Consider the following 23,142-nt stretch of genomic DNA (forward strand, 5'->3'; position numbering starts at 1 on the left):
AAAATCCTTGTTACTTTATCTGTTTTATACAAAGTAGTTTGTATCTGTTAATCCCTTACTCCTAATTTGTCCTCCTTCCATCCCTCTGCCTTTGATAACCATAAGTTTGTTTTCTATGTCTGTGAGTCTGTCTCTCTCTTTTATGTACATTCTTTTGTGTTATTTTTTAGATTCCACATATAAGTGATATATAGTATTTGTCTTTCACTTATTTCACTAAACATAATATTCCCTAGGTACATCCACATTGCTGTAAATAGCAGTATTAATATTTTACTTTTTAAAGGCTGAATAATATTCCATTCCATACACACACACACAATTTTTAAACTATCAAATGTCACTTATTAAATTCAAAATGATGTCATCAAAAGAAAGATTTGTACAGATTTTTTTACTTCCTTGCAGAAATCACATATTACAAAAAATTTATCGAAATATAGTTGATTTACAATGTTGTGTTAGTTCTACGTACACAGCAAAATGGTTCAGTTATGTATGCATAATCTTCTTCAGATTCTTTTTTGCCTTATAGGTTTTTACAAAATAAAGTATGGGTCCCTGTGCTAAACAGTAGTACTTTGTTATATACTTTTTATACAATAGTGTATGTATGTTAATCTCAGACTCCTAATTTATCCCTCCCCCACATCCCCCCTTTGGTGATCATAAGTGTTTTCTATGTCTGTGGGTTTATTTTTGTTTTGTATATAAATTCATTTGGTTTTTGTTTTTTTTTGGATTTCAAACATAAGCAGTATCATATGGTATTTGTCTTCTCCTGCCTGGCTTACTTCACCTAGTATGATAATCACTACAACCATCCATGTTGCTGCAAATGACATTATTTCATTCTTTTTTATGCCCAAGTAATATTCCATTGTATATGAGAATCCCATGGAGAGAGGATCCTGGAGGACTACAGTCCATAGCGTTACAAAGAGTGGGTCACAACTGAACTTACCTTCACAACTGAAATGAAGTGTATTTATATATATATATATATAAATAAATATATATATATATAATTATATATAAATATAAATATATTTATATATAAATATAAATATTTATATATAAATATATAAATTTATATAAATATATAAATTTATATATAAATATATATATAAAAATATATATATATAAATACACACACACACACACACAACTTCTTTAATCCAATTGTCAGTGGACATTTAGGTTGCCTCCATGTCTTAGTTATTGTAAGTGATTCCACTATAAACATTGGGGTGCATGTACCTTTTCTTTTTTCTTTTTTTTTATTTCTTTACGACCCCATGGACTGTAGCCCACCAGGCTCCTCCATCCATGGAGTTTTCTAGGCAAGAGTTCTGGAGTGGGTTGCCATTTCCTTCTCCAGCATGTACCTTTTCAAATTATTGTTCTGATTCTTTCCTGATAGATACCCAGGAATGGAATTGCTGAATCAAATGGTAGCTCTATTTTTAGTTTAAGGAATTTCCATGTTGTTTTCCATAGTGGGTTCATCAATTTACATCCCCATCAACAGTGTGAGTTCCCTTTTTCCCACATCCTCTCAGTTCAGTTCAGTCGCTTAGCCATGTCCAACTCTTTGCTACCCCATCAACCACAGCACGCCAGGCCTCCCTGTCCATCACCAACTCCCAGAGTCCACACAAACCCATGTCCATTGTGTCAGTGATGCCATCCAACTATCTCATCCTCTGTCATCTCCTTCTCCTCCGGCCCTCAATCTTTCCCAGCATCAGGGTCTTTTCAGATGAGTCAGCTCTTCGCATCAGGTGGCCAAAGTATTGGAGTTTCAGCTTCAACATCAGTTCTTCCAATGAACACCCAGGACTGATCTCCTTTAGGATGGACTGGTTGGATCTCCTTGCAGTCCAAGGGACTCTCAAGAGTCTTCTCCAACACCATCCTCTCAAACACTTATTTGTAGACTTCTTGATGAGTCATTTGGACAGATGTGAAGTGATATACCTCATTGTGATTTTGATTTTCATTTCTATAATAATTAGCTAAAGAGTCTAATAATGTCCGACTCTTTGTGACCCGACAGGCTGTAGTCCATGGAATTCTCCAGGCCAGAATATTGGAGTTGGTAGCCTATCCCTTCTGTAGCAGATCTTCCCGACTGAGGAATTAAAGTGGCGTCTCCCACATTGCAGGCAGATTCTTTACCAGCTGAGCTACCAGGGAAGCCCCTAATAATTAGCTATGTTAAGCATCTTTTCATGTGTCTGTTAGCCATTCACATGTCCTCTTTGGAAAAATATCTGTTCATGTCTTCTGCCCATTTTTGATTGGATTTTATTTTATTTTTTTTGGTGGAAGGATGGGGCACACAGCATGTGGAATCTTAGTTCCCCAACTAGGGATCAAACCAATGCCCCTATGCATCGGCAGCATGAAGTCTTAACCACTGGACCACCAGGGAGGTCCTGACTGGATTTTTTTACATTGAGTTCTATGAGTTCTTCATATACCTTAGTTACTAACCCCTTGTCAGTCATATCATCTGCAAATATTTTCTCCCATCCCATAGGTTGTCTTCTTGTTCTGTTGGTTTCTTTTGCTGTGCTAAACTTTTTAAGTTGAATTAGGCTCCATTTATTTTTGCTTTTTTTTTTTTTTGCCTTGGGAGACTAATCCAAGAAAATAGTGCTGCAATTTATGTCAGAGAATGCTTTGCCTATGTTCTGTTCTAGAAGTCTCATGGCTTCATGTCTTACATCTTTTTATTTTTCTATCTGGTGTAATGGAAAGTTCTAATCTACTTGTTTTGTATGCAGCTGTCCAGCTTTTCCAGTACCACTTGTTAAAATGACCAATAATGCTTTGCTAGTTATATTTTCTCTGAATTATCCAATCATAGTAATTTCACACATAGGGAAGCAGTTTTTCCCCATACACTTACACACATCGTTTTTTTAAAACTGATGCATCCGCATGTGGAAATTTCCCTGGAACTATCACTAGTTATCTATTCATAAGGAAAATCATTTCCTAAAGGTACCTGGTCCTTACTTATCAAAATCAGTTTTGCAAGTAAAGCAAAAAATTAAGAGATAATTTTTTGTGGGTCAAGTTAATTTGGGAAGCCCTGGATAGTGTGAGTAAGTGGAATAGCCATGACAAAACCAAGACCAAGGCATTAGCATAAATAAAGGTTTTATTGGTCAGTCTGGGTGACGGGCACACTGACAGACGTTCAGTTCACTGTTCTGCACACCCGAGGTCCTGAGGCGGCAGGAAGACAGCTAAGCCCATTAGTACTGAGCAAGGGTAGGAGGTGGAAAGAATCTAAAGGCCTCTGAGGTTAATTAACAAGGCTACCGGGACCGGAACCAACGTCCTAGGAACAAATCCAGGATGGAAGAGGAATCATCCAAGGATGGACGTGTTGGTGATTCTGGACCTAAAGGAAAAAGTGATACACACAGGCTAAATGAAAGGGATTGCAAAGAGGCAAAGGAGAGCAGTAATGTGAAAGGGCAGGAGAGTAACGGTTTCCCTTTCCCATGGAATTGAGAGATGGATCCCTTTCATTTATACTCTTCACTCACCATCTCTAGGACTGCCGCCTGCCTCTTGATGGGTTACTGTGGTCTCTTTCCGGCCCTCACTGTCCACCACAGTCCGGCGCTCCTCTATAGTCTACAAGGAGAAGTCCCCCCACCATATCCCTAACATCACTAAAGGTGAGTTCACTGGTTTCTTTATATAGTCCCCCTTTCCAGAACATTCTCTGGTTACAGTTGCCTTTACCCATCTCTCCCAACTCACCCCATCTGGCTTAGTGATCTTGGTCACAGAGACACTCTTGAAATAGGTTTTGGGTTGGGGCTGCAGAACCGGGCCAAGACCCTCCTGAGAAACCTGGGAATCAAGATCTAGGAGGGCACAGAAAGGAAACAAGAGTCCAAAGCAAAGAAGGGAACAAATGTGGTGGACAGAAATTTCAGGGAGAGAGACTACAGGGCTGGTAAATGTCCTCTCCCTCCAGACTTACCATTGTCTTCCCTGGCTCTAGAGTGGGCGGTCACAGGCCACGTATCATCAAACTGTAGAAGAAGCCAAAGTAGGTCAAATGACACCTTTCAATCTGAAATTTGAGGGGCCCCAGAACCCAAACTATTTCCAAGTTCCAAAACCACTTTTTTCAAGAGAAATGATCCCAGCAGGATGGCCTTCTTTACTCACTCCTCCTCCTTCTTACCTGATTCATGTATTTCTCTACCAAAAAGCATTCCTGAACTGACACATTTCTGTCCTCCTTCAACATTTCTTTCTCCAAGGATCATCTACAGTAATTTTTAACAAAAAGCAGAACTCCCATTTCCTCCCAAAAAAATTCTACACAAAGTTTAATATAGAAAACAGATAAATACAACCCAAGTCTGTTAGATTCCAGCAAGGCTTCCAGTCTTTGCAGTCTTCTCCACAGATCCCACTTCAGGCCCAGATGTACTCACCCTATTAAAAGGTCTCTGGGGGCCCCAGTCTGGTGCTGGTTTGGGGGATTCAGATCTTGCATCACTCTCCAAGCCCCCACCAAAGATCTTGGGCTGGTGACTATCTGGATACTTAAGCATTGAGTCCCGAAGCGTCTGTCCTTCCTGTCGTCTCTCACCAGGTGTCTCTGACTCAGGACCTGGAAGTTCTGCAGAAAGGTGGCAGGTGGATGCTGGGAGTGGGAAAGGACTTGGGCTCTTTTAAATCTCCTTGAAATCATCAGCTTTCTCACACTTCCCAACCCCCAACTACTCTCTGCAAGTCTTTTTTTTTCACCCACCGACCCAGTAGAAACCACAGGTTCTTCCCCAGGAGCATCCACACACCAGGAGGGCGGGAAGGCAAGGTCCAGGCCCCCATCTCGCTGAAGATGCTATTGAAATCCCGTACTAGGTCATCAAAGCCGAAGTTATCGTGGAAACGCATTCCTCCTCCAGGGCTGAAGCTGAAGCCAAAGCTAAATTCCTCGGGGGGCTGGGGACCCTCAAACCTCGAGTTCCCACGGCCCCACGTGACTCCTTCTTCTTCCTCTTCCTCATCATCTTCGTCTTCATCGCGAGTCATTCCTCCAAAAAAGGGATCTCTGTGGCTAGGGGTGGAGGCAGATTAGCCACCAAAATTTCAGTACTACTTAAACCATAACATCAGCTAATGCGCGACAAAGTGGGACAAGAGTTGGGGTCTGAGAACCTGAAGCGAGGGTAGAGGACTGGCCATCAGGTTTGTTTTGCTTCATCAAAGTCGTGTCCCGCCCCCGCCCCCGCCCCCGCAGCTTCCTGCGGCTTTTCTTAAGTGTTTCCCAGCCCCCCCCCCCCCCCAAGGTCTTGCTCACCAGTCCTCTACCCTAGAACCCCATTGTCTTCCCCACCCGGTACCCCTGTTGCATCACCCTAGATTGGAGAAAGGTTTAAGCGGCTGTTTCTTAACGACCGCCCTGGTTACTGTCGGGGGTGTGTTCAATGTTGACCTTCTTTTCCGCAGGAGTTGTAGAAGTGGAGAAAAGGATGGTTTTTCAAAAATAGGGTGTAGGGTTAAGCTCCTCTCAGAGTACTCCCGCTCCTCCGTGTCTGGCCCGAACCCGCTCTCACCTTCGAGGTCCAGAAAAGCCGAAAAAGCCCCGAAAGAGGTCAAAAAGGCTCATTCCCGCAGTGGGACTCGAACCTTGGAAGCCCACAGCTGGCAGCAGCCAGAGCTACGCTGTCGGAAATTGAACGAACGTCAGACCACGCTGCCGGAAAGCAAGCATGCGATCGCACACTGTCGTAAAACAACCGTAAGCCGGCCGTCGCTGAGGGGCGGGGCGGGCGAGCCTATCAAATTCTAAAGGCTTTCAGTTTTGCCCCCACCTGTTTCCTGTCAAGGGAGCGGGCGTACTGAATTTTTCTTTTCCAACGAACACTTGCCCTCTAAGCCAATCCTTTTGGCCGACCAACCCACTCCAATAGGGTTTCGAGGTGTTGACGCTTGATGGTACTGGAGACAGCCGCCAGAGGGCACCCCACCCACACAAATGAACCGGACCCAGACCCTCCCTCATTGCAGACTTACCACACCCACGGACCAGTGTTCTGCCTTAACCCACCTCGCTCCCTTCTTTCATCCTGTTTGTTTCTCGCCTGACTTAAGTCTGGTATTAGAGGAATGGACAAAATGTATCAAGCTCCTACTTTAATAATGACATCCCCAGAGTAAAAGACACAGGAATGCATGGATTTAATTTCATCTCTCCAGCTATTAAGTAGTTTGTCAAGATAGGCTCTGCAACCATCAGCATAGACTGTGAGAGCAAGGGAAATCTAGTCGTTTTGGGATGGAAGAATTTGGAGGTATCAGTATCCCCTTTTGCCTATCAGTGACTTTCAAAGCTTCTCCCCCTTTCTGTACCCCCACCTCCTTCCCAAACCTGGCCTTGCTCTAGCCTCCTCCTTTTCAAGGGTTTGGATATTAGCTGTGTGAAATGAAAACACTCAAGAAGCAAGACCTACTGCCTCAGTTTTACTAGTCAACAGTGCATGTTTTGCCCTCATTTCTTTCCAGTTCATTTGCCTGGACCCATCTAAATTAAACTTTGATTCTCTTGATACAAAGTGATTTCTTTCAGCTCTTGCTTAATCCCTTTCCTTTCCACCCAGTATCAGCTATCCCACTCCCTTCACTGCCTAAAATCTGCTACAGATCTGAAGGAAATGAAGTTTTGCAATGATTCTTTCCAGGCACCACTGTGAAATTTTTGAGGGTGGGTGAGGGAATCCCCTCAAGGGCAGCACATTAAGGTCAGAGTTCTTAAAGGGCGAAGATTCCGTTTTTATTCCACTGCCTTCGGGGCCTGCTATGGAAGGCCCAGTTGGTACAGTAATATTTATTCACCAAGCTGGTCATCGACGAGACTGAGGACATCCTAGACGGAGCAAGAATGGGCAGAGGCTGAAGGTAGAGGTTTTCTTTTTATATATACAAGACACATTAATCCATTAAATTTGAGGACACAGTACAAAAAAAAAAAAAACCACTTCAACTAATTCATCTGACAATGCTGTTCATATTCATGACGCCATTTTTTGTTGTTGTTGTTTTGTTTCCTAATAATAAAGGAGGAGACTTAGGGCTGTTGGGCTGATATATATTTGGGGGTCCCCCCTCCCCACCTCACCCACACACCACCAGGGTGAATAGGAAGAGGAGAAGAGAGGGCAGGGCCCACAGCAAAGTTTCATAATCTTGAATGCAAGGGAGGAGGAAGAGAGGAAAGGAAGAAAAAAAAAAAAAAAGGAGAAAATACAAATCCTATAATACATACAACAGAGTGGGGATGGTATGGGAATGGGACAGACATGAAGCTGAGGCATGGGGTGGGCCGCTGGGGGTGGGGGGTAGCGGAACCCCCCACATTCTTTTCTCTCTTTGATGCTGTTTCCATAGTTGCCAGGCTGAGAAGCCCTCTCAGAAGATGGGACCGGGAGAAGAGGATCGGGGCCTCAGTTGGCCCCCCAGCTGTAGCTGTTGTAGGCAGACTTGTTGGTCTGGGGCTTCTGCGGGATGGAGCTGGTCTGGCTACGTTGCCCGCTGCCCGTCTGCAGGGGAATGGGAGGGTGAATGGGGAGGAAAAAGATGTCGAGTTAGTGGGACGAATTTATGACATCTTCAAGTGGAGATTTAGAAACTGTTTTACTCTCCCATTCCCCTGGCTTAGAAACTACTCTGAAGCTTGCTTCTCAACCATCAGAAATTTGGTTTATACAGCAGTTAAAAGCACCTCTGACAAGTAAAAAAGCACCTATAAACTTTAAATAAGGGAAAGATGAAAAGAGGGCAGGATACTTTTGGAGGCAAGATAGTGAATCAGTTCTACTCATTTTCAATTCCACCTCCCCCAACCCCTCAAACCCATCCTCTCCTGTTCCAGAAGGCTAACTCTCTAGAGAGAATTATGGCCTCTTGGAGATGGGTTATCACAAGGTGATTTCACTTTCACTGATCCCTATAAATGCCTCAATTTGGGTATCTGTAGTTGAGAGCAAGGAAGTCCTTACTCTAGCTTCCCAAGCCACCTATGAGGAAGGGGGAGAGGTCACTTGCACCACCCCAGGGCTCCCCAGCCCTATCACACATCACATCTGTGAGCCTATTTCAGGGAAGATAAGAGAGTCTGAGGCCCCAGGCTCTAGATGCTGCTCCAAGAATCCTTTCCATTCCAGTAACCAAGTGTTTCAAAAGTCAGGGAAGGGTAGAAAGAAAAAGAGCAGTGAGGAGGGGAGGACGAGAGAGGAACGGGAGGCCAGAGAGCTCAGCAAGGTGTGTGTGTTCGTGTATCCCGCCTTGTGACCGTGCAATCTCTTCTCTTCACGTTCCCTGAGACTGTGGAGGTGAAATGGGGACTGAAAAGGAGTGGGTTCAAGCATATCATCATTCAGTTTCATTACCTGCTCCTCCTGCTGGCGCTGGCAACAGAGAATCATCTGCAAATATGGTAGCTGAGGCAGAACCAGGATATATGGAAAATAAAGGGACAAACTTTGACAATAGAACTCCACCATTAGAAGGGAAAGCTATAATGTCAGGGAAGGGGGAAGGCTGGGAGAGGTTAAGAGGGGAGGTGTGAGCCAGGTCTGATGGGATGAGGACAACTGTGCTATGGGAGGAGGTGGAGGAGAAAGGCACCAAAGGAATCGGGGAAAAAAGGTTGCAATCTGGCCCCTCTCTGACATATCCTTTGCCGGCCACTCGTGTTATGTGCGCTGTGTCTGTATGTGCTGTGTGCCCATGGCTGGCGCTGGGGAGGATTGGGTGAAGTTGGTGGTGAGGAAGGGTAAGAAAAGGAAAGGGGAGGTAGTTTTAGGGATAGGAAGGAAGAGGAAGGGAAAGGAAAGAGGGGGAAGGGCTATTACCTGGCCATCCTGCTGCAGGTGATGGTGAAGGATCTGGGAGTGCGGCTGCTGATGGGGAGTCAGGATGTGCATAAAGGGGGCAGGTGGGTAGGCAGCAGCTGTGGCCGGATTGATGGGCCCCCCACTTCCTAGGGCTGAAGGCAAGTTGAAGGAGGCAGCAGGAGTACCGGAATGAAAACCTTGTTTCTCAAAGGACTGCTATCCAGAAGAATAGGAGAGAGAGTAAAAAGATCAGCAAACTATTCCTTGGAATTTCTGAATCTAAGATCCCCCACCCTGATAGAGCAGCATGGTGTCACAGGAACACTGCACCTGAAGTCAGATATTCAGGTCTCTGCCTCAGTTCTAGTATTTAATAGCTGTGTGATCCTGAGAAAACTATTCAGTCTCTCAGCCTGTTTTCTCTTACATGAATCAGGGATGCTATTAACCTCTCAGCTGTAAGGACCAAATAAGAGGACAGATGTGTGAGAGCACTTTGTGAAATCTAACATCATTCATGAACACAGTGAAATCTGCTGACTACTATTAGCACAACCTCTGGAGTTGGCTAAAAATTAGAACTTGTTGGATATTTTTTTTAAAAAATGAATACACACTGAGGTATCTTAAGTGTTAATGGTCTTGGTCATGAAGCACTCCACCACAACTCCTAATACTTTACCTGGAACTTTTAATTATTTATGGTGTGTGTGTGGGAGCAACACAATACTAATCTGTGCATAATTTGGATGCCTCCTTGCTTTAATTACTGGGCTGTGTTGTATCCTTTCCCACTCTGTTATAGACTTAGAAAGAATGGGAAGAACTAGTTTCCTTTCATTCTGTATCTATTCTCTGAGAAACTTATGAAAAGGTTGGGAGTAAGTAAAGGGCCAGGAAAACTTGCACAGTAAACAACATGACATCACAACAATTTACCACACTTCATCTTCCTGTAACATTTTTCTTTTTTCCAAGAGGGCTAAATTTAAACTTTAAGAACTCACTTTCTAGTAGGATGGGTTTCCTGATACCTCTCTTAAGAAGATTGTTCTTGTTCACTGTATTTTCCCGCCCTTTGGCCACATGGCTTGTGGGATCGTAGTTCCCCGACCAGGGATTGAACCTGGGTCCATGGCAATGAAAGTGCCAAGTCCTAACCACCAGACAGCAAGGGAATTCCCATGTTCAGTGTTCTTCTATCACTGCATCTCCACCTCCTTGATATCCATCTCTCTTGCCACTTCTGTCCAGAGCCAGGCACCTACCTGGGTTTTGGAGTACACAGAACCCGAGATATCTGGCACGCCTGTATTACTGGAGGTGACTGACACACCTGGGGGAGGAGGAAACAGACAGGAGGATTAGCTCAGCTAACTGTCTGGCCCCATCCCTGGGAAATGATGATGCTTTTCTAGCTATAGCACTGCAAGGGAATTTTGGTCTGTTTTTCCAACTTCATGTCAGTCCTGAGGAATAAGAGCTCATGACACAAAAAGGTTCCCTAAGGAGTTCTCTTGCCCTTTCCCGATATATACCATTTATGTGAGAATGAGGTGTGTTGTTTTTGGGAGCACCAGGGAATATAGCCAAACTTCACTAGCCTATGACTTTCAAAACACTCTCTATGCCAAAGCCCAACAGGACTGTATTAAACTTTTCATGTCCATTTCAAATCAATCAGCCCAAACTCCACTCAGTTCTGCCGTCTTGCTGCTGAGTGGGCTCAAAATTCATGCCTCCACAGCATAAGGAAAGTACTAAAGGAGAAGTTCAGTTCAACCCCCCAAGAGCACTTTCATTCTCAGAGCCTCAGTTTACTTAGGCCAGCTTCCCTATTGTCTTGGTACTACTAGGCTACATACTTACAATTTAAAGAACAAATTTCCATTTACTCAATTTAAGCCTAAGTGTGGAGAGGAGAGAAGGTAGACAGGGTTAGGCTATAAGAGAGAGCCTAGGTGGAACACAAAATCCAACTGTCATTCTAGTTTACAATTTCAGCTTTTCCATGAGGTAAAAGCTCTAATCCATACTGCAGCAACTTGTGTGTTTCCGATTTAAAAACTCCCTACACCACCACTATAATTTTATGGAAACCACAAAGATACAATTCCCCATTTTAATCTGTACTCCTTAAGCTGAAATACACATACTGTACCCCCCAGGGTATGAGGCAGTAAGAATAGGAAAAAAGCCATCAGGTAAAATAACCCAGCATCTTACTAGCGATACTGTATGCAAATATTGAAGAAAAAGTAACTGAAATTTTACTAGGAATTTAAAGCTTGTTTTCTAAAGATCTGTTTAATCTCAGAAAGTGAGATAAAACGAGACTTCAGAAAAACTTCAGTCTGGGTCTCTGGATTTTCCTCTGCTGTTAGGATCATTTTGAGGAGTTTTTTAGAACTAAACTGATGGACTCACCCAACACACACACACACACACACACACACTCTGATGGAGTGACAAACGAGGAATCCTCCATTTACCCACAATTCAATAGCGATCTCCGTTCACACACACACTGATGGAGTCACAAATGAGGAATCCTCCATTTACCCACAATTCAATAACAATCTCCATTCAAACTCCAAAATCCAAATCCTTCCTAGACCAAGGTAGCCTTTAAAAGCTAAGTCCACCTTGGACAGCCACTTTAGAATCTTCCCAGTAGAAGTGGCGTTTACCCTGGAAAACCCTCCCATATCGTAAGTCCAGACAGTTTCAGGGAGGAACAAACACAAAATAGGAAAAGAAAAGAATTACAGACACTAATGGCTCAGTGATAAAGAACCTGCCTACCAATGCAGGAGATGTCGGTTTGATCCCTGGGTCAGGAAGACACCCAGGAAGAGGAAATGGCAACCCACGCCAGTATTCTGTGCATGGAAATCCCATGGACAGAGGAGCCTGACAGGCTACAGTCCGTGGGGTTGCAAAAGAGTCAGACATGACTTAGCAACTAAACAACAACAGAAACCAAGCATGAGAAAACACTTTCCCATTTTCGAAGTATCAACTCTACATTTTAATGGCGCTGGAATAAAAGGGGACAACACAGGAACTAACCAGGTAGTTTTTTCCTTTCCTTTTTCAGCTCCCAGGTGCCCATTTGGCACATCACTGGTAACAGGCATAACTTTAGGAACAGAAATTCATTTATGAAAAAAGCTAAGCTAATGAGGAGGTTTGTGTGGAAGTGTTGAGAGTAAGGTGAAATGGACAGGATAAAAATAGAACATCTCTGAGGGAAACCAGAAGAGACAATAACCTTTACAGTGAAGGTTCAAACAGCTTGCCAGCACCCTTGGTCATCCCATACAGAATGGAAGAGATGGCTGTTCTCAAGCCTAGTGGTAGGAATTTAGTTCCAATGTGCCCTTTACTGGTCTCATTCTTTCTAGAGGCTGAACTGGCTCAAAAACAGCTTCTAGTCTAGAAGCCTTGATTGGGCTACTGGTTGAAACAACTGGAGATGCAGAAAAAAACAAAATAGTGTAGTAGCCCTAAATGGACTCAGTGTAAGCATTTGAGACCCTAGAAAATAATAGGCATTCATTTCCCTACCTACTATTCATCAGTTAGAATCTCAGACTACAGAGTTTTTTTGCTTTCCTTCCAACAGTCAACATCCCCTGGTTAATCCACACTCCCAAGCAGTCATGATCACACAAACACAATGTGGATGGCAGGGAGGAGAAACAAGAAATCTCTCCCAGCATGGCAACCCTTGAGAAAGCTGGGCACACTCAAAAGACAAAATTACTTCAGAGGGCTGGGAACAAATACAAAGAAGGTCAAATATCTGGGTTTCCAATTAACCAAGAACAGAGTTCTCAGTATCCAAGTTAACTCTACGAATGAAGGGCATTAAGAGGGGGTGAGAATTTCCGTAAAGGAGATGTCTAGCCAAACCTCTCCCACACATCCTTAGCTACACCCAACAAGTGCGAATTGACTAATAATCCACAATCCCTAAAAAGTCATCAAGGGACTATAAGAACAATGTTCCAGGCTAGAAGAGTTTCCATAGTCCGAGTCATCAACTAGCTGGTCACTCAAGAGTTTATCATATCTCAGCCAGCCATGTGGCCTCTGGGATAGAAGATACTTTCGTAACAACAGTCCTGAACACCATCTCTTTAGCCTTTCACAATGACATGACACTCATTTTTCTGTCCTTTCCTCTCTGCTTATGTCAGAGACAAGGGGAAGATCTAAACTGAAAAGTGAAGAGCTATAAGCAGCATGGAGAATGGGGAATTTTCTACAAATAGCTTTCTTTACCAACAAATCAACAGGCTGAGAACTGAGGCCACTTCCCCTCCCCCACCTTAACAGAGTCACCATACTGAAAAGTTAATGGTTCTTTGACTATGGCCACCCTCCACCCACAGCACAACATTGGCTCCTAGAGTCCAGAAAGACATGCACGGAAAGAACGCCAGAGTTAGCTAAAGAAATACCACAGTTTATTGAGGACTACAAATATTTTGTTACAAGTTGAAACTACATGCCTTCCAGAAATCAAAAGCAACAGCAGGTGTGTGCATTGATGCTTCGGAGGAGGTGCTGCACCGCTTGAATTCGAAATGGGTAAGACAGGGTCAGACACATGGGGCAGAGGGAAATGAGGCAAGGGCAAGTTCAAAAGCCCAGAAGGTATCCACAAACTCATTCCCCCAAGCCACGCAGGCCATGGCCACAGCTCAGTAGGCTCTCCTCAGTGGTCTGGTTTCTGAAACAAGACTTCAGTGCAAATTTATACACACACACAAAACACAGCCCCCAGCCTTGGGCCAAATTAGCTCTCTGCCGTCCAGAAATGCTTGTATGGGGGTGGATATTTTCTTCCTAAAAGGAATCAAATACATAAAAATAAATGAATTTAGAGGTTGATGAGGAATGGGATGACAAGAGCCCTCTGTGGGATTGGGAACTGGGGGTCCTCAAAGGGTTGTTATAGGTTTCTGAAATCTTAGGGAAAAACTAGGATTTCCACAACCAAGTAATGCCACCTTCTTATATTACCAATCATCTACCTCTTAAAATTCTTGAATCTGGTCCAGCTAAGACCTAACCCTGAACTCCTGTAATTGGGCCACTCTAAGACAAGAGCTTGTAAGCCTCCCTACCAAGGACTAGGGCTGACCTGCTCCGTGCGAGGGGTCCCGAGCCACAAGGAGTCTGTGTATTTAATCTCAGTGAGTTTAAATACAGGAGGTTTAATCTCAGTGAGTTATCTCAGGATTTCTTTACTTTAAATCTCAACCCACTGTAAGTCATACAACACAGTTCAAAGCTCCACCTGATTGACAGTTTCCAGACCTACTGCCCTCTCAGCTCAGTTTCTCAATTATTGAAAAATCTTGGACAATTTTAACCATCTGGAGCCCATACAAGGGTGAAGAACACACGTACAGCTCCATCCAAACCATCATGAAACCATAACTAAGAATTTTCAAGAACAACCCTCAACTTCAACCCCAAGCAATGACAACCACCTACTCTCCATACACATCTATTAGGCACTGAGAAAAGTAGAATTGTTTTATTAAAAAACTCTTACTTCCTGTCCCCCAAAAACAGGACAGTAGGTGTCAGGTATGGGAGCAAAGAATAGGATAAATATCTTTTAGGTCAGCATCCATTCAGAGGATCCCCGTATTTCCCTCCCTGCCTTCAGCTGTACAGTGGACTCTGCGAAGAAACCAGCCATACAAATGAAGGAACCCAAAGGTCCAACTCTCCCTCTATTGAGCATTTGTGCCCTACTCCTTTCTTTCCACATCTTAGGCCCTCTAGATAGGGAATAAAAGGAGAGGCCACATGAGGAAAGTAGTACTATAAAGACATTTCAACCAAACCTATTACAGCGTCTTAGCTAAGAACCCATTTAACTCTTCTATTCAGTGAATGAATATATCACCTACTGTACTTACCAGTACCTTAAATGTTAACACCTGCCCCCACTGAAAAATCTCAGTAAAATCTTGCTTAGATTTGGGTGGGCCCCTTGCTTCCCCCGCAAAGTGTAGGCCAGTCAACATATTCTAATAGCCAATTTGTGACCCAGGGCATTCTCGAACTAAGTAATAAATACATGTTCTACTATTAAGCTCTTCTGTTGGTGCTGCTCAGACAGTAATCCAAGTCAGACAAACATGAACAATCATACCTGGAGCAGCAGCACACCCTTACCAGTCCTATTTTCTCAAGCATCGAATCTTCCTCCCTGAAACTCATTTAATAACATCCCAATGACAGCCAGGGTCAAGGTTAGCTTACCAGTGTTGTATCCATGAGACCCATAACCACTTGGCTGTTGGAAAGGGGTGGCTGATGCATTCACACTGACATTCACACCATGCTGCTTGGAAGAGGTAGGAGCCACCTGAAGAACAAAAGACCAGCACTACAGTGAAATGGCAGCAAAGTTACCATTTATCCTACTCCAGAGACTGGGCATTCAAGACGGCTACCCACCCTGAAGCAGGCTGTCCAGTTTGCTTAGCAAAATGGCTCAGGGAGTGAATGACAGTCTGAGGGAAGCAAAGCTATACACTGCCCCTTTAGCTAATTCTAACAACAGGGAGTCCCTTATCCCAATACCACCTATCCAGCCCCAACCCCTCTCCCAGGCCAGAAGTGGAAATTGCTCCCCCTATTTGTTATCAAAAAGTCATCTAGCTTTCAGAGTAGCAGCAGAGGGCCGAGGAGCCCCCGCTGCAAGGAAAGGCCAGGCCCAGGCACTCACAGGGAACACAGCAGGCCCATACTGGAAGGTGCTGGGAAGGCCAGGAACCCCTGTGTAGTACGGCAGGCTGGTGTAACTGTAGCCAGGAGGCAGCGCCGGGTTCAGGAATGTCTGCTGCGTGGTATGGTGAGTCTGCGTCTGGTTCTGCTGGGGTTGGGCCAAGGTTGTGGCTGGGGCCGGGGAGGAGGCATCCCCACGGCCAAACTTTGTGAGGTCACCTGTGAAAGGAGAGGCTCAATGTATCTGCCGCTTTTACTCCCCACATCAATGTAGAATTACCTCTTCTGGTTTCACATGATCCAGGAGAGACTTGGTTAAAGTTCAGTTCTTTGAATTTTATTTTTTTGAGGCTCCATTTAGCATTGCTCAGAACACACTCTGCACAGTGCCAGGACTAATGAGGCATGGCTGTGCAATGCTGTGGCAGAGACAAGCTTCCAGAATAAAGCTCCTATATGGTTTCTCTGCCCACCTATGTTCTTTCATCTCTTCCCCACCCGACCCCCTACTTCCCCTCTCTGCTTTTCCTCCATGGGGAAAACTCCATATAGGACCTGAAAAACAGTGACAGTCAATAAGGACAACAGGTCAGGCCTGTGGCCTGGCAAGGCAATAAGACTGCCATGTAAATAGGGAACAGGAGTAGAGATGAGCAAAGGAAGGTCAATTCAACCACTATACTTATTCTAAATCTACTGACCCTGATTCATGACATCCATTTTGTATAATATTTCTGTCAAAGATCTTAAGGTGAAAACTGGATCTACTAATCAGGTTTCTGCCACCAAAACCAACACAGCTTCCCTTTATTCAGCCTCATCCCAATCCTACCAGAATAAGGGTTGCTGGCCAGGCTACCATCCCTCCCAGTCAGCGGAGTGGTGGGTGTGGGAAATGGGATGCTGTAGTAATCCTGAAAGACAGAAATAAAAGACACTCAGTGCCACTCATTATTGGCATGACACATTGTACAAGGTGAGAAGCAAGAGAATGTTGGAGAACTGCAGTTTATCCAGCCATTAATGAGCTGGCAAGAGCTAGCACAAACTCCATATTACTCTTGCATACACTGTCCCCCCTGCCTGGCCATGGGGATAGTCAGGCAAGGTCTACAAGTATGCCCACCAGGAAAACGCTTCAAGTCCATCAGTACCAATAATATTCTAGATAAATTTTAAATCTCTAGATATAATCCTTAATAGTCTACCACTATGAAGATAATACATCTTCCTTCTAGAATTCATCAAAGTGTTTGAGACATAAAGGAAGCTTAAAATACGTTTAATTCAAAGATGCCACAACTTTTTTTTTTTTAAGTGACCTTCTATTAGAACCACTTTCTAAGTACATTCTAATAGGTTGAAAAAAAGCCAAGTCTGTGACTTATCAAGTAAACATCTGGAATAATTCAAACATTAAGATCACTTTCTTTCCCTAAGCTCTACAACCATATACTCACCAATGGAAATCTTGTCTGAAGCATCTGCAAGTCATCATAACCATATACCTGTGGCTGAAAGATAAAAACACATTAACAGTATTAATGGGAACTGGTCATGATGGTAGCAAACCAAGGAGCTAAAAGACAAAATAAATCAACAGAACTTTCATCTTTATTCATGAGAAAAAAGAGGACATAGATTATTTCCTTCATTTTCTTTAAGAAATGAAATGCAAAGAAATTACATGATTCATGAAAGGCCTTGAAGTTTTCCTTGAGCTACATACTGATTCAACTAGGCTGTCCTCTGGGTAGCAGTGGGATACATAAGTCACACATGAAAACTTAACTTTATTTTGCCAGTCTTTTTCTCCATTAGCCTTCAAAATATGGCTTAAAATTCCTCTCTCTCAGAAAGGATTCACATTTTACTCTATTATTTAACCGCTGGATACTAAGGTAGTGTGTTAACTATTTAAAAAGTGCTACTGAGTATTTCATTTGTATGATAATCTAAACTCTCTGAAGGCAAAAACAGGTGTTTTGGGTTTTTTTCTGGGGGGGGGGGGGGAGTATTTACAATGCTGTGTGAGTTACAGGTGAGTAGGTTCTCATATATTCACTTTTTTTTTTTTGGATCCTTTTTCCATATGGGCCATTGGAGTACAGAGCTGAATTATTACCTGTGCTATACAGTAGGTTCTTATTAGTTACCTGTTTTACATACAGTAGTATGTACATGTCAGTCCCAACCTCCCCATTTATCTCTTCCCCTCCTGTATCCCCTGGTAATCATAAGTTCAAAAAACAGGTATTTAAAAAAAATGCTTCTAAATAAATATCCTTCATCTTAATAAGCACTGAATACATAAAACACAGCAAGACAAAAGGCTACTTCTGTTATTCACCTATTCTCAGAGAACCACAGACTAACTCAGGGAACTCTACTCTCATCAGGTCAGAGCCAGCATAGACCCCCAGGATTAGGAATCAATCCAACTAGAGAAAATAATTTTCTAGGAAACTGAGGGATTCACTAACAGTGACACTCTGGCCTCTGGCTTCTGAGGTCCAGTAATTATTTCACATAGAGAAAATACACAATAGAGGATCTGGTCTAGGTTGAGTCCTTCCTCTTAAAAAAAATTATTTCCCCCCCAAACTACAAAGATTAAAGACTACACATGACAACCACTTATTTATTATGTATAGTCTTCCACCTGAAGTCATAGCAATAAAGACTAGGCATACCACCTTCCTCTTTTGGAAAAGATCATTCAGTCTCACTTACCGGGTAGGCATGTAACAGCCCTGGAGCCATAATATATGGATTAGGCAACAATGGCGGGACTCCAGGAGGGAGGTTGGGAGGAGCTTTTCCTAAAAGAGAAATTATATTTTTATCCTGTCACACCATTACTTTGCTCCTCCATCCCAAAGGAAGGTAACTGAACTTCTACACAGGGTTACCTGAAGTCGTAGCAACTGAGCTTCGAGTGGAGGCTGTGACGGTAGAGTTGCTGCCTAGGCTGAGGCCCAAGCTACTGCCACTACTGAGACTGGAGGAGACACTGACCACTGGGGGAGGAGCAGAGACGGTGCTGGATGCGGTGGAGAAAGTGCTGGAGGAAGAATGGAGATTCGCCTCACTCTCCACGCTCGTGTGCTTCAAAAAGGCAGTGCAGTGGAAAAGAGGAGGAGGAGACAGTGATTAGTGTAACAGGTCAGGAAAGACATTTCCTTCTGTTGATTCTGTCACACCAACTTCCCAATTAAAGAGGTTGAGGCAGGGTATTGGGCATCCTCTGCCAAAATAACTAGAATAAATGATTAAATATCTCCAGCTACACATTCACCAAGATTTATCTGGTAAAGATTGTTAGCAATGGATCCACAGCACATTATCACCCTGTTCAAAAAGCAGCAGAGCGAGTAGGGACAAACTCCCTAGAAATCAATACTGACTGCCCAAGGAGACAAAAGATAAGTTTGAAAAATACATCATAGCCTCCTCGACTACTCTTCTTCACTAGGCTAACACAACAGACAAGTTCAGAGGCTAGAAAAAAGTGCAAGTTCTAATGCATTTAAACCTGAAATAGTATACTGGAGGAAAGAGAAAATCCCAAGAAAGCCTTAGCCCTCATTACCTGGTCCCAGGCTTTTGACAAACCAGACATGCTTTCCCTGAAACAGGTGCTTTTGAACTGAGTTTTTTTCCTTACCATCTCAGCTTAATTCCACAAATATAGTTGTCACAAAATCACAACAGTGAAATTAATTCTTTAGCCAAAAGCACTCATCTGGCCTTTACTTTCATAGGATGCCTAGACTCCTTATTTTCAGGACTCAGGTTTGGCAAATCCCAGAGTGAAAATGGCTGTATCAGTTAGAAAAAAAAATGTTCTTACAGAATTCATCACAGCATACAAAGCCCCACCCAGTTTCAGTGTCTTAAAAAAAAAAAAAAAAAAAAGTCATATACTCAGGAAAGTAATTTCCAGGGCTTTAAGAATTAGCCCACAGCTCTGCAGTATTTCTGGATTCTTCTGCCTTTCTTGGCTTCAAGTATCCTTTACCCCTTTTCCTGCAACCTTAGGTCTGTTGTCATTTTGCCACCTCATGAAGAAATTTTCAAGAGTTGCTTCTTGGGAGAATCTTATGGTTAGATAATTGTTTGAGTATAATAAGACCACATTTCCTTTTCCCACATTCACACTTACCAAAAGAGTGGATGTCGAAGTGCGCCCAGAAGATGTTGATGACGAAAGGGTATTCTGCTGAGTAGATAACGTGCTGTAAGGATAAAGTGGTTGCCATCAGCCACAGTGCTATGGTTACTGCCTGACGTGGAGCTTCAGTCAGGAACTGGGGACTAGGTTGGGGACTTCCCTAGTGGTCCAGTGGTTAAGAACCCACCTGCCAAAGCAGGGGACACAGGTTTGATCCCTGGACTGGGAACTAAGACCCCTCATGCCTCAGGACAACTAAAGCTCACACACTGCAACTACTGAAGCCCGCGCACCCTAAAGCCTGTGCTCCGCAAGGAAAGAAGCTACTGCAATGAGAGGCCCGCACACCACAACTAGACAGTAACCCCTACTCCCTGCAACTAGAGAAAGTCCATGTGCAGCAACAAAGAACCCGTGCATTGCAATGAAGACCCAGCACAGCCACAAAAATTAACAGAGGCCAGACACAGAGAGAACTAATTTGTGGTTGCTGAAGAGAAAGAGATAGAATTGAAGTTCTGGGTTATCAGATGCAAACTAGTACATACATAAAATGAAGGAACAATAAGAATGAAGGAACAAAAAGGTTCTACTGTACAGCACAGAGAACTATATTCAATATCCTGTGATAAACCATAATGCAAAAAATAGAAAAAACAATGTATGTATATGTATAACTGAATCACTTTTCTGTACAGCAGAAATTAACACATCATAAATTAACTATAATTCAATTAAATAAAAAAAACAACCCAGATAAAGAAGGCAGAATATGGGACCAAGTAGATCTGAGATCATAAGGTCAACACAATAGCCAGCGAGGGGTAGTGAGCAGTTAAAACAAGAATGGGTTTTGAGAAAGGGAAAAAAGCCTCCTCTGTCTTTACTTCCCATAGCTTGTAGGTCATCCACTTAGATAATGTGGTCTCTGCTAGGCAGAGAGGGTAAGAGAGAACCAGAGAGCTCTGTTATTACTATTCACCAACCCAAACCTCCATCCTCACCCCAAATCACCTGCTGTGTTGTGTGGTGGTAGTATTTGGAATCTCCTCATTGTGGCTCAAGCCACCCAAGGAGGATGAGTGCTGATTGGTTGTCGTCAGTAAGGAAGCTGCAGATACCGTTTCACTGAGAGGGGGGATGCCCGAAGAGGAAGGTGAGTCAGATTTCACTGCAGACCCCGTAGCACCTGGAAATAAAGAAAGGAATTCACATCATCAGAGGAAGTTAAGAGGTGACAACAGTCCTAGGCTGTCCCGAAGACAAGAGTGTGAGTATGAGTTATTTAGTAATGGACCACTGGCATTTAGGTGCAATCTTTTTTTTTTTTTTTAAATTCCGAGCATTTCACAGTACCAATCTCATTCGTCCAATAAAGGAAACCAAAAGGATTATCACTGTTACAAGACAGAGAACCTGAAACTTAGGAAGGTTTGAGATTAAACATCAAGGTAGAAAAAATCAAGCTAAGAATAAAACCAAAAGTTTTGATCACTGAGGCAGGGGTCTGTTCATGACAATCTACAACATGCAAAAATATTGAAAGGGGAGTAAAAACACTATAATTTAAAGGAAAAAGCCTGGAGAACCCTCACCTTCAACAGATTGCGTGGTCTGTAACTGCGTCGCCTGCACAGAACTGAAGCCATTCTGGTAAGAAATAGACAAACAAATAGATTAGGTTAGTACACTGACTCAGTTTAATTTTTGCCAACCAATTTCCTTCAGAGAAATTCTGCAAGTTAACAGAAGGATTAACATAATGTACACAACCCAAAGGAAAAACAACAAAAACTTTAAAACAACAAAAGATATACCAACCCTGTGTGACCCAGGGCAATAGGAGGCAATGCCCAAACTGCTGAAGAGATCCCCAACCCCAAACAGATAAAGGAGAGGTTCAAATCCAATGATCCCTCGGGAAGGATGTGGGAGTAAGACAGTTCAGCCAAACCACTTATTCTGCTGGCTGCCATCTGACAGTCATTCCACATTCTCCACATTTCCTCTGGCATATGCTGTCCCCCTCACCAACCCAAGACATAGCAAGGTGAGGTCTACTGATATGCCCTCAGAAGTCTAGCAATCAGATCTTCCAAGAAAACGGGTATTGGAGAATGATTCTACTAGAGAGAATGAATCTTTAGTGCAAAGAGAATGACCTTCTGGCTCTAAGTCTCCAGGATTAGTGCACAGAACTTTTTTTAATTTCACCAACCACAAAAATGAGGTTAAGCTTCATAATCAGCATTTCAGAGATATCTCAGCACCATTTGTCAAGAAGTAAAACACTAATATTTAAGAGACTTTGTCTTCTATTCTCCCAACCAATGCCCAGGGGCTAATGAAGCCAATACCTTTGCCTGAGTCAAGTCCTTTTGGGGTGATGAAGAGATGGAGCTGGGGTACCGCCGAGTCTGTGTGGATCTCTGTTCATATAGAGGGCCCTGAGCATTATTTTGGGAGGTATAGGTTGTCGACTGAATTGGGCCACTCTGATAACCGGACTCCTGACTCTGGTTAGATGAAATTGTGGATGAAGATTCACTGTGGGGAATGGAGAGGGAAAATCTCAAGAGAAATGAATAGAACAGATCTCCTGATACTAGAAGAGTGGAGAAAGTAACTTACTAGAGTTGATTACAATCAACTTATAATCAAATTGATTATAATCAAAAAGACAAACTTCAAGAACAAATAAAAGATACTGCGACAATTTTCTCCTGGCAACAGTAGGAATTTCCACATCCTATGAAGCCAGGTATCTAAGTTAAGAATCGAGCTTAAAAACACTTTCAACTCTTAAAGGAAAAGAAAATTTTCTTGTGTCCCTACATTCTGCTGTTATTAGAAAAAGAGGCTAAAAGTCAGTAGAAAGGATACACTACTCTTGGTCCCTTTCATACAACCATAACAAGAACCCCAAGCACAGGAAAAATCACCTTTTGCTTATTTTAAGGAATTCTGAGTTCCTGGCTCTCTCAAAAACCCAAGAGCAAAATTCTCATGAGAAGAACTTTAAAAATACTCACATGCATTAACAACAATTATGATTCAATAGAGCTAGGCTAGGGAAAGGCATCTCTACTTTTAAATTCTAAGGATTGGGGGGTAACACCTATTACTCTGAAATTCCAGGATTTTCTATTGCCTAAGATAGACTTCCCTGATATCTATCATAGGAAATAGAAAAGGTTCTACAGGAAAGATTTCTTTTAATTCTGTACTACTAATTTTAATTTTACCTCCTTCCTAGGAGTTCAAAGTTACAATCTTCATAGGCTTTAAATCCACACAAAATGTCTCAAAGTGTCAAAAGCACTATTG

At 43.0% G+C, this 23,142-nt stretch overlaps 2 protein-coding genes and 1 non-coding gene across 26 annotated transcripts in view; all 3 read right to left on the bottom strand.

Moving 5' to 3' along the window:
* Positions 1–3,154: 3,154 nt before the first annotated feature.
* HAX1 (HCLS1 associated protein X-1) lies at positions 3,155–6,008 on the bottom strand. Of its 2 annotated transcripts, XM_065903593.1 has the most exons (7): positions 5,604–5,994; positions 4,842–5,104; positions 4,476–4,663; positions 4,013–4,064; positions 3,787–3,893; positions 3,567–3,657; positions 3,155–3,418 (listed from the first exon to the last, which is right to left on the bottom strand). In XM_065903593.1, the coding sequence occupies exons 1-7, from the start codon at positions 5,654–5,656 to the stop codon at positions 3,333–3,335; spliced, it is 840 nt and encodes a 279-aa protein (XP_065759665.1). In that variant the 5' UTR covers positions 5,657–5,994; the 3' UTR covers positions 3,155–3,332. The 2 variants fall into 2 exon arrangements, with proteins under 2 accessions (XP_065759665.1, XP_065759674.1); XM_065903602.1 differs by lacking the exon at positions 3,567–3,657 and having other exon boundaries at positions 5,604–6,008.
* Positions 6,009–6,210: 202 nt separating this feature from the next.
* UBAP2L (ubiquitin associated protein 2 like) overlaps positions 6,211–23,142 on the bottom strand; it is a 44,338-nt gene continuing 27,406 nt past the window's right edge. For 7 of the 23 annotated variants that reach the window (XM_065903434.1, XM_065903421.1, XM_065903474.1 and 4 more), the window contains 14 exons: positions 22,173–22,362; positions 21,411–21,465; positions 20,830–21,004; positions 19,807–19,879; positions 18,554–18,749; positions 18,375–18,463; positions 17,102–17,155; positions 16,474–16,555; positions 15,643–15,860; positions 15,174–15,279; positions 10,151–10,218; positions 8,901–9,098; positions 8,436–8,486; positions 6,943–7,586 (listed from right to left, as the gene is read on the bottom strand). In XM_065903434.1, the coding sequence (XP_065759506.1) occupies positions 7,491–7,586; positions 8,436–8,486; positions 8,901–9,098; positions 10,151–10,218; positions 15,174–15,279; positions 15,643–15,860; positions 16,474–16,555; positions 17,102–17,155; positions 18,375–18,463; positions 18,554–18,749; positions 19,807–19,879; positions 20,830–21,004; positions 21,411–21,465; positions 22,173–22,362 (1,651 nt within the window). In that variant the 3' untranslated portion in view covers positions 6,943–7,490. Of the gene's footprint in view, positions 6,914–6,942; positions 7,587–8,435; positions 8,487–8,900; positions 9,099–10,150; positions 10,219–13,335; positions 13,740–15,173; positions 15,280–15,642; positions 15,861–16,473; positions 16,556–17,101; positions 17,156–18,374; positions 18,464–18,553; positions 18,750–19,806; positions 19,880–20,829; positions 21,005–21,410; positions 21,466–22,172; positions 22,363–23,142 lie in introns of those variants that run through there. The other 16 variants (XM_065903551.1, XM_065903532.1, XM_065903493.1 and 13 more) reach the window with 6 other exon arrangements.
* LOC136156441 (small nucleolar RNA SNORA58) lies at positions 16,631–16,765 on the bottom strand. Its single transcript, XR_010660993.1, has one exon. It is a non-coding gene; the product is annotated as a small nucleolar RNA SNORA58 (small nucleolar RNA).

The sequence above is a fragment of the Muntiacus reevesi genome, chromosome 1 (assembly GCF_963930625.1).
Source record: "Muntiacus reevesi chromosome 1, mMunRee1.1, whole genome shotgun sequence".
Lineage (NCBI taxonomy): Eukaryota > Metazoa > Chordata > Mammalia > Artiodactyla > Cervidae > Muntiacus > Muntiacus reevesi.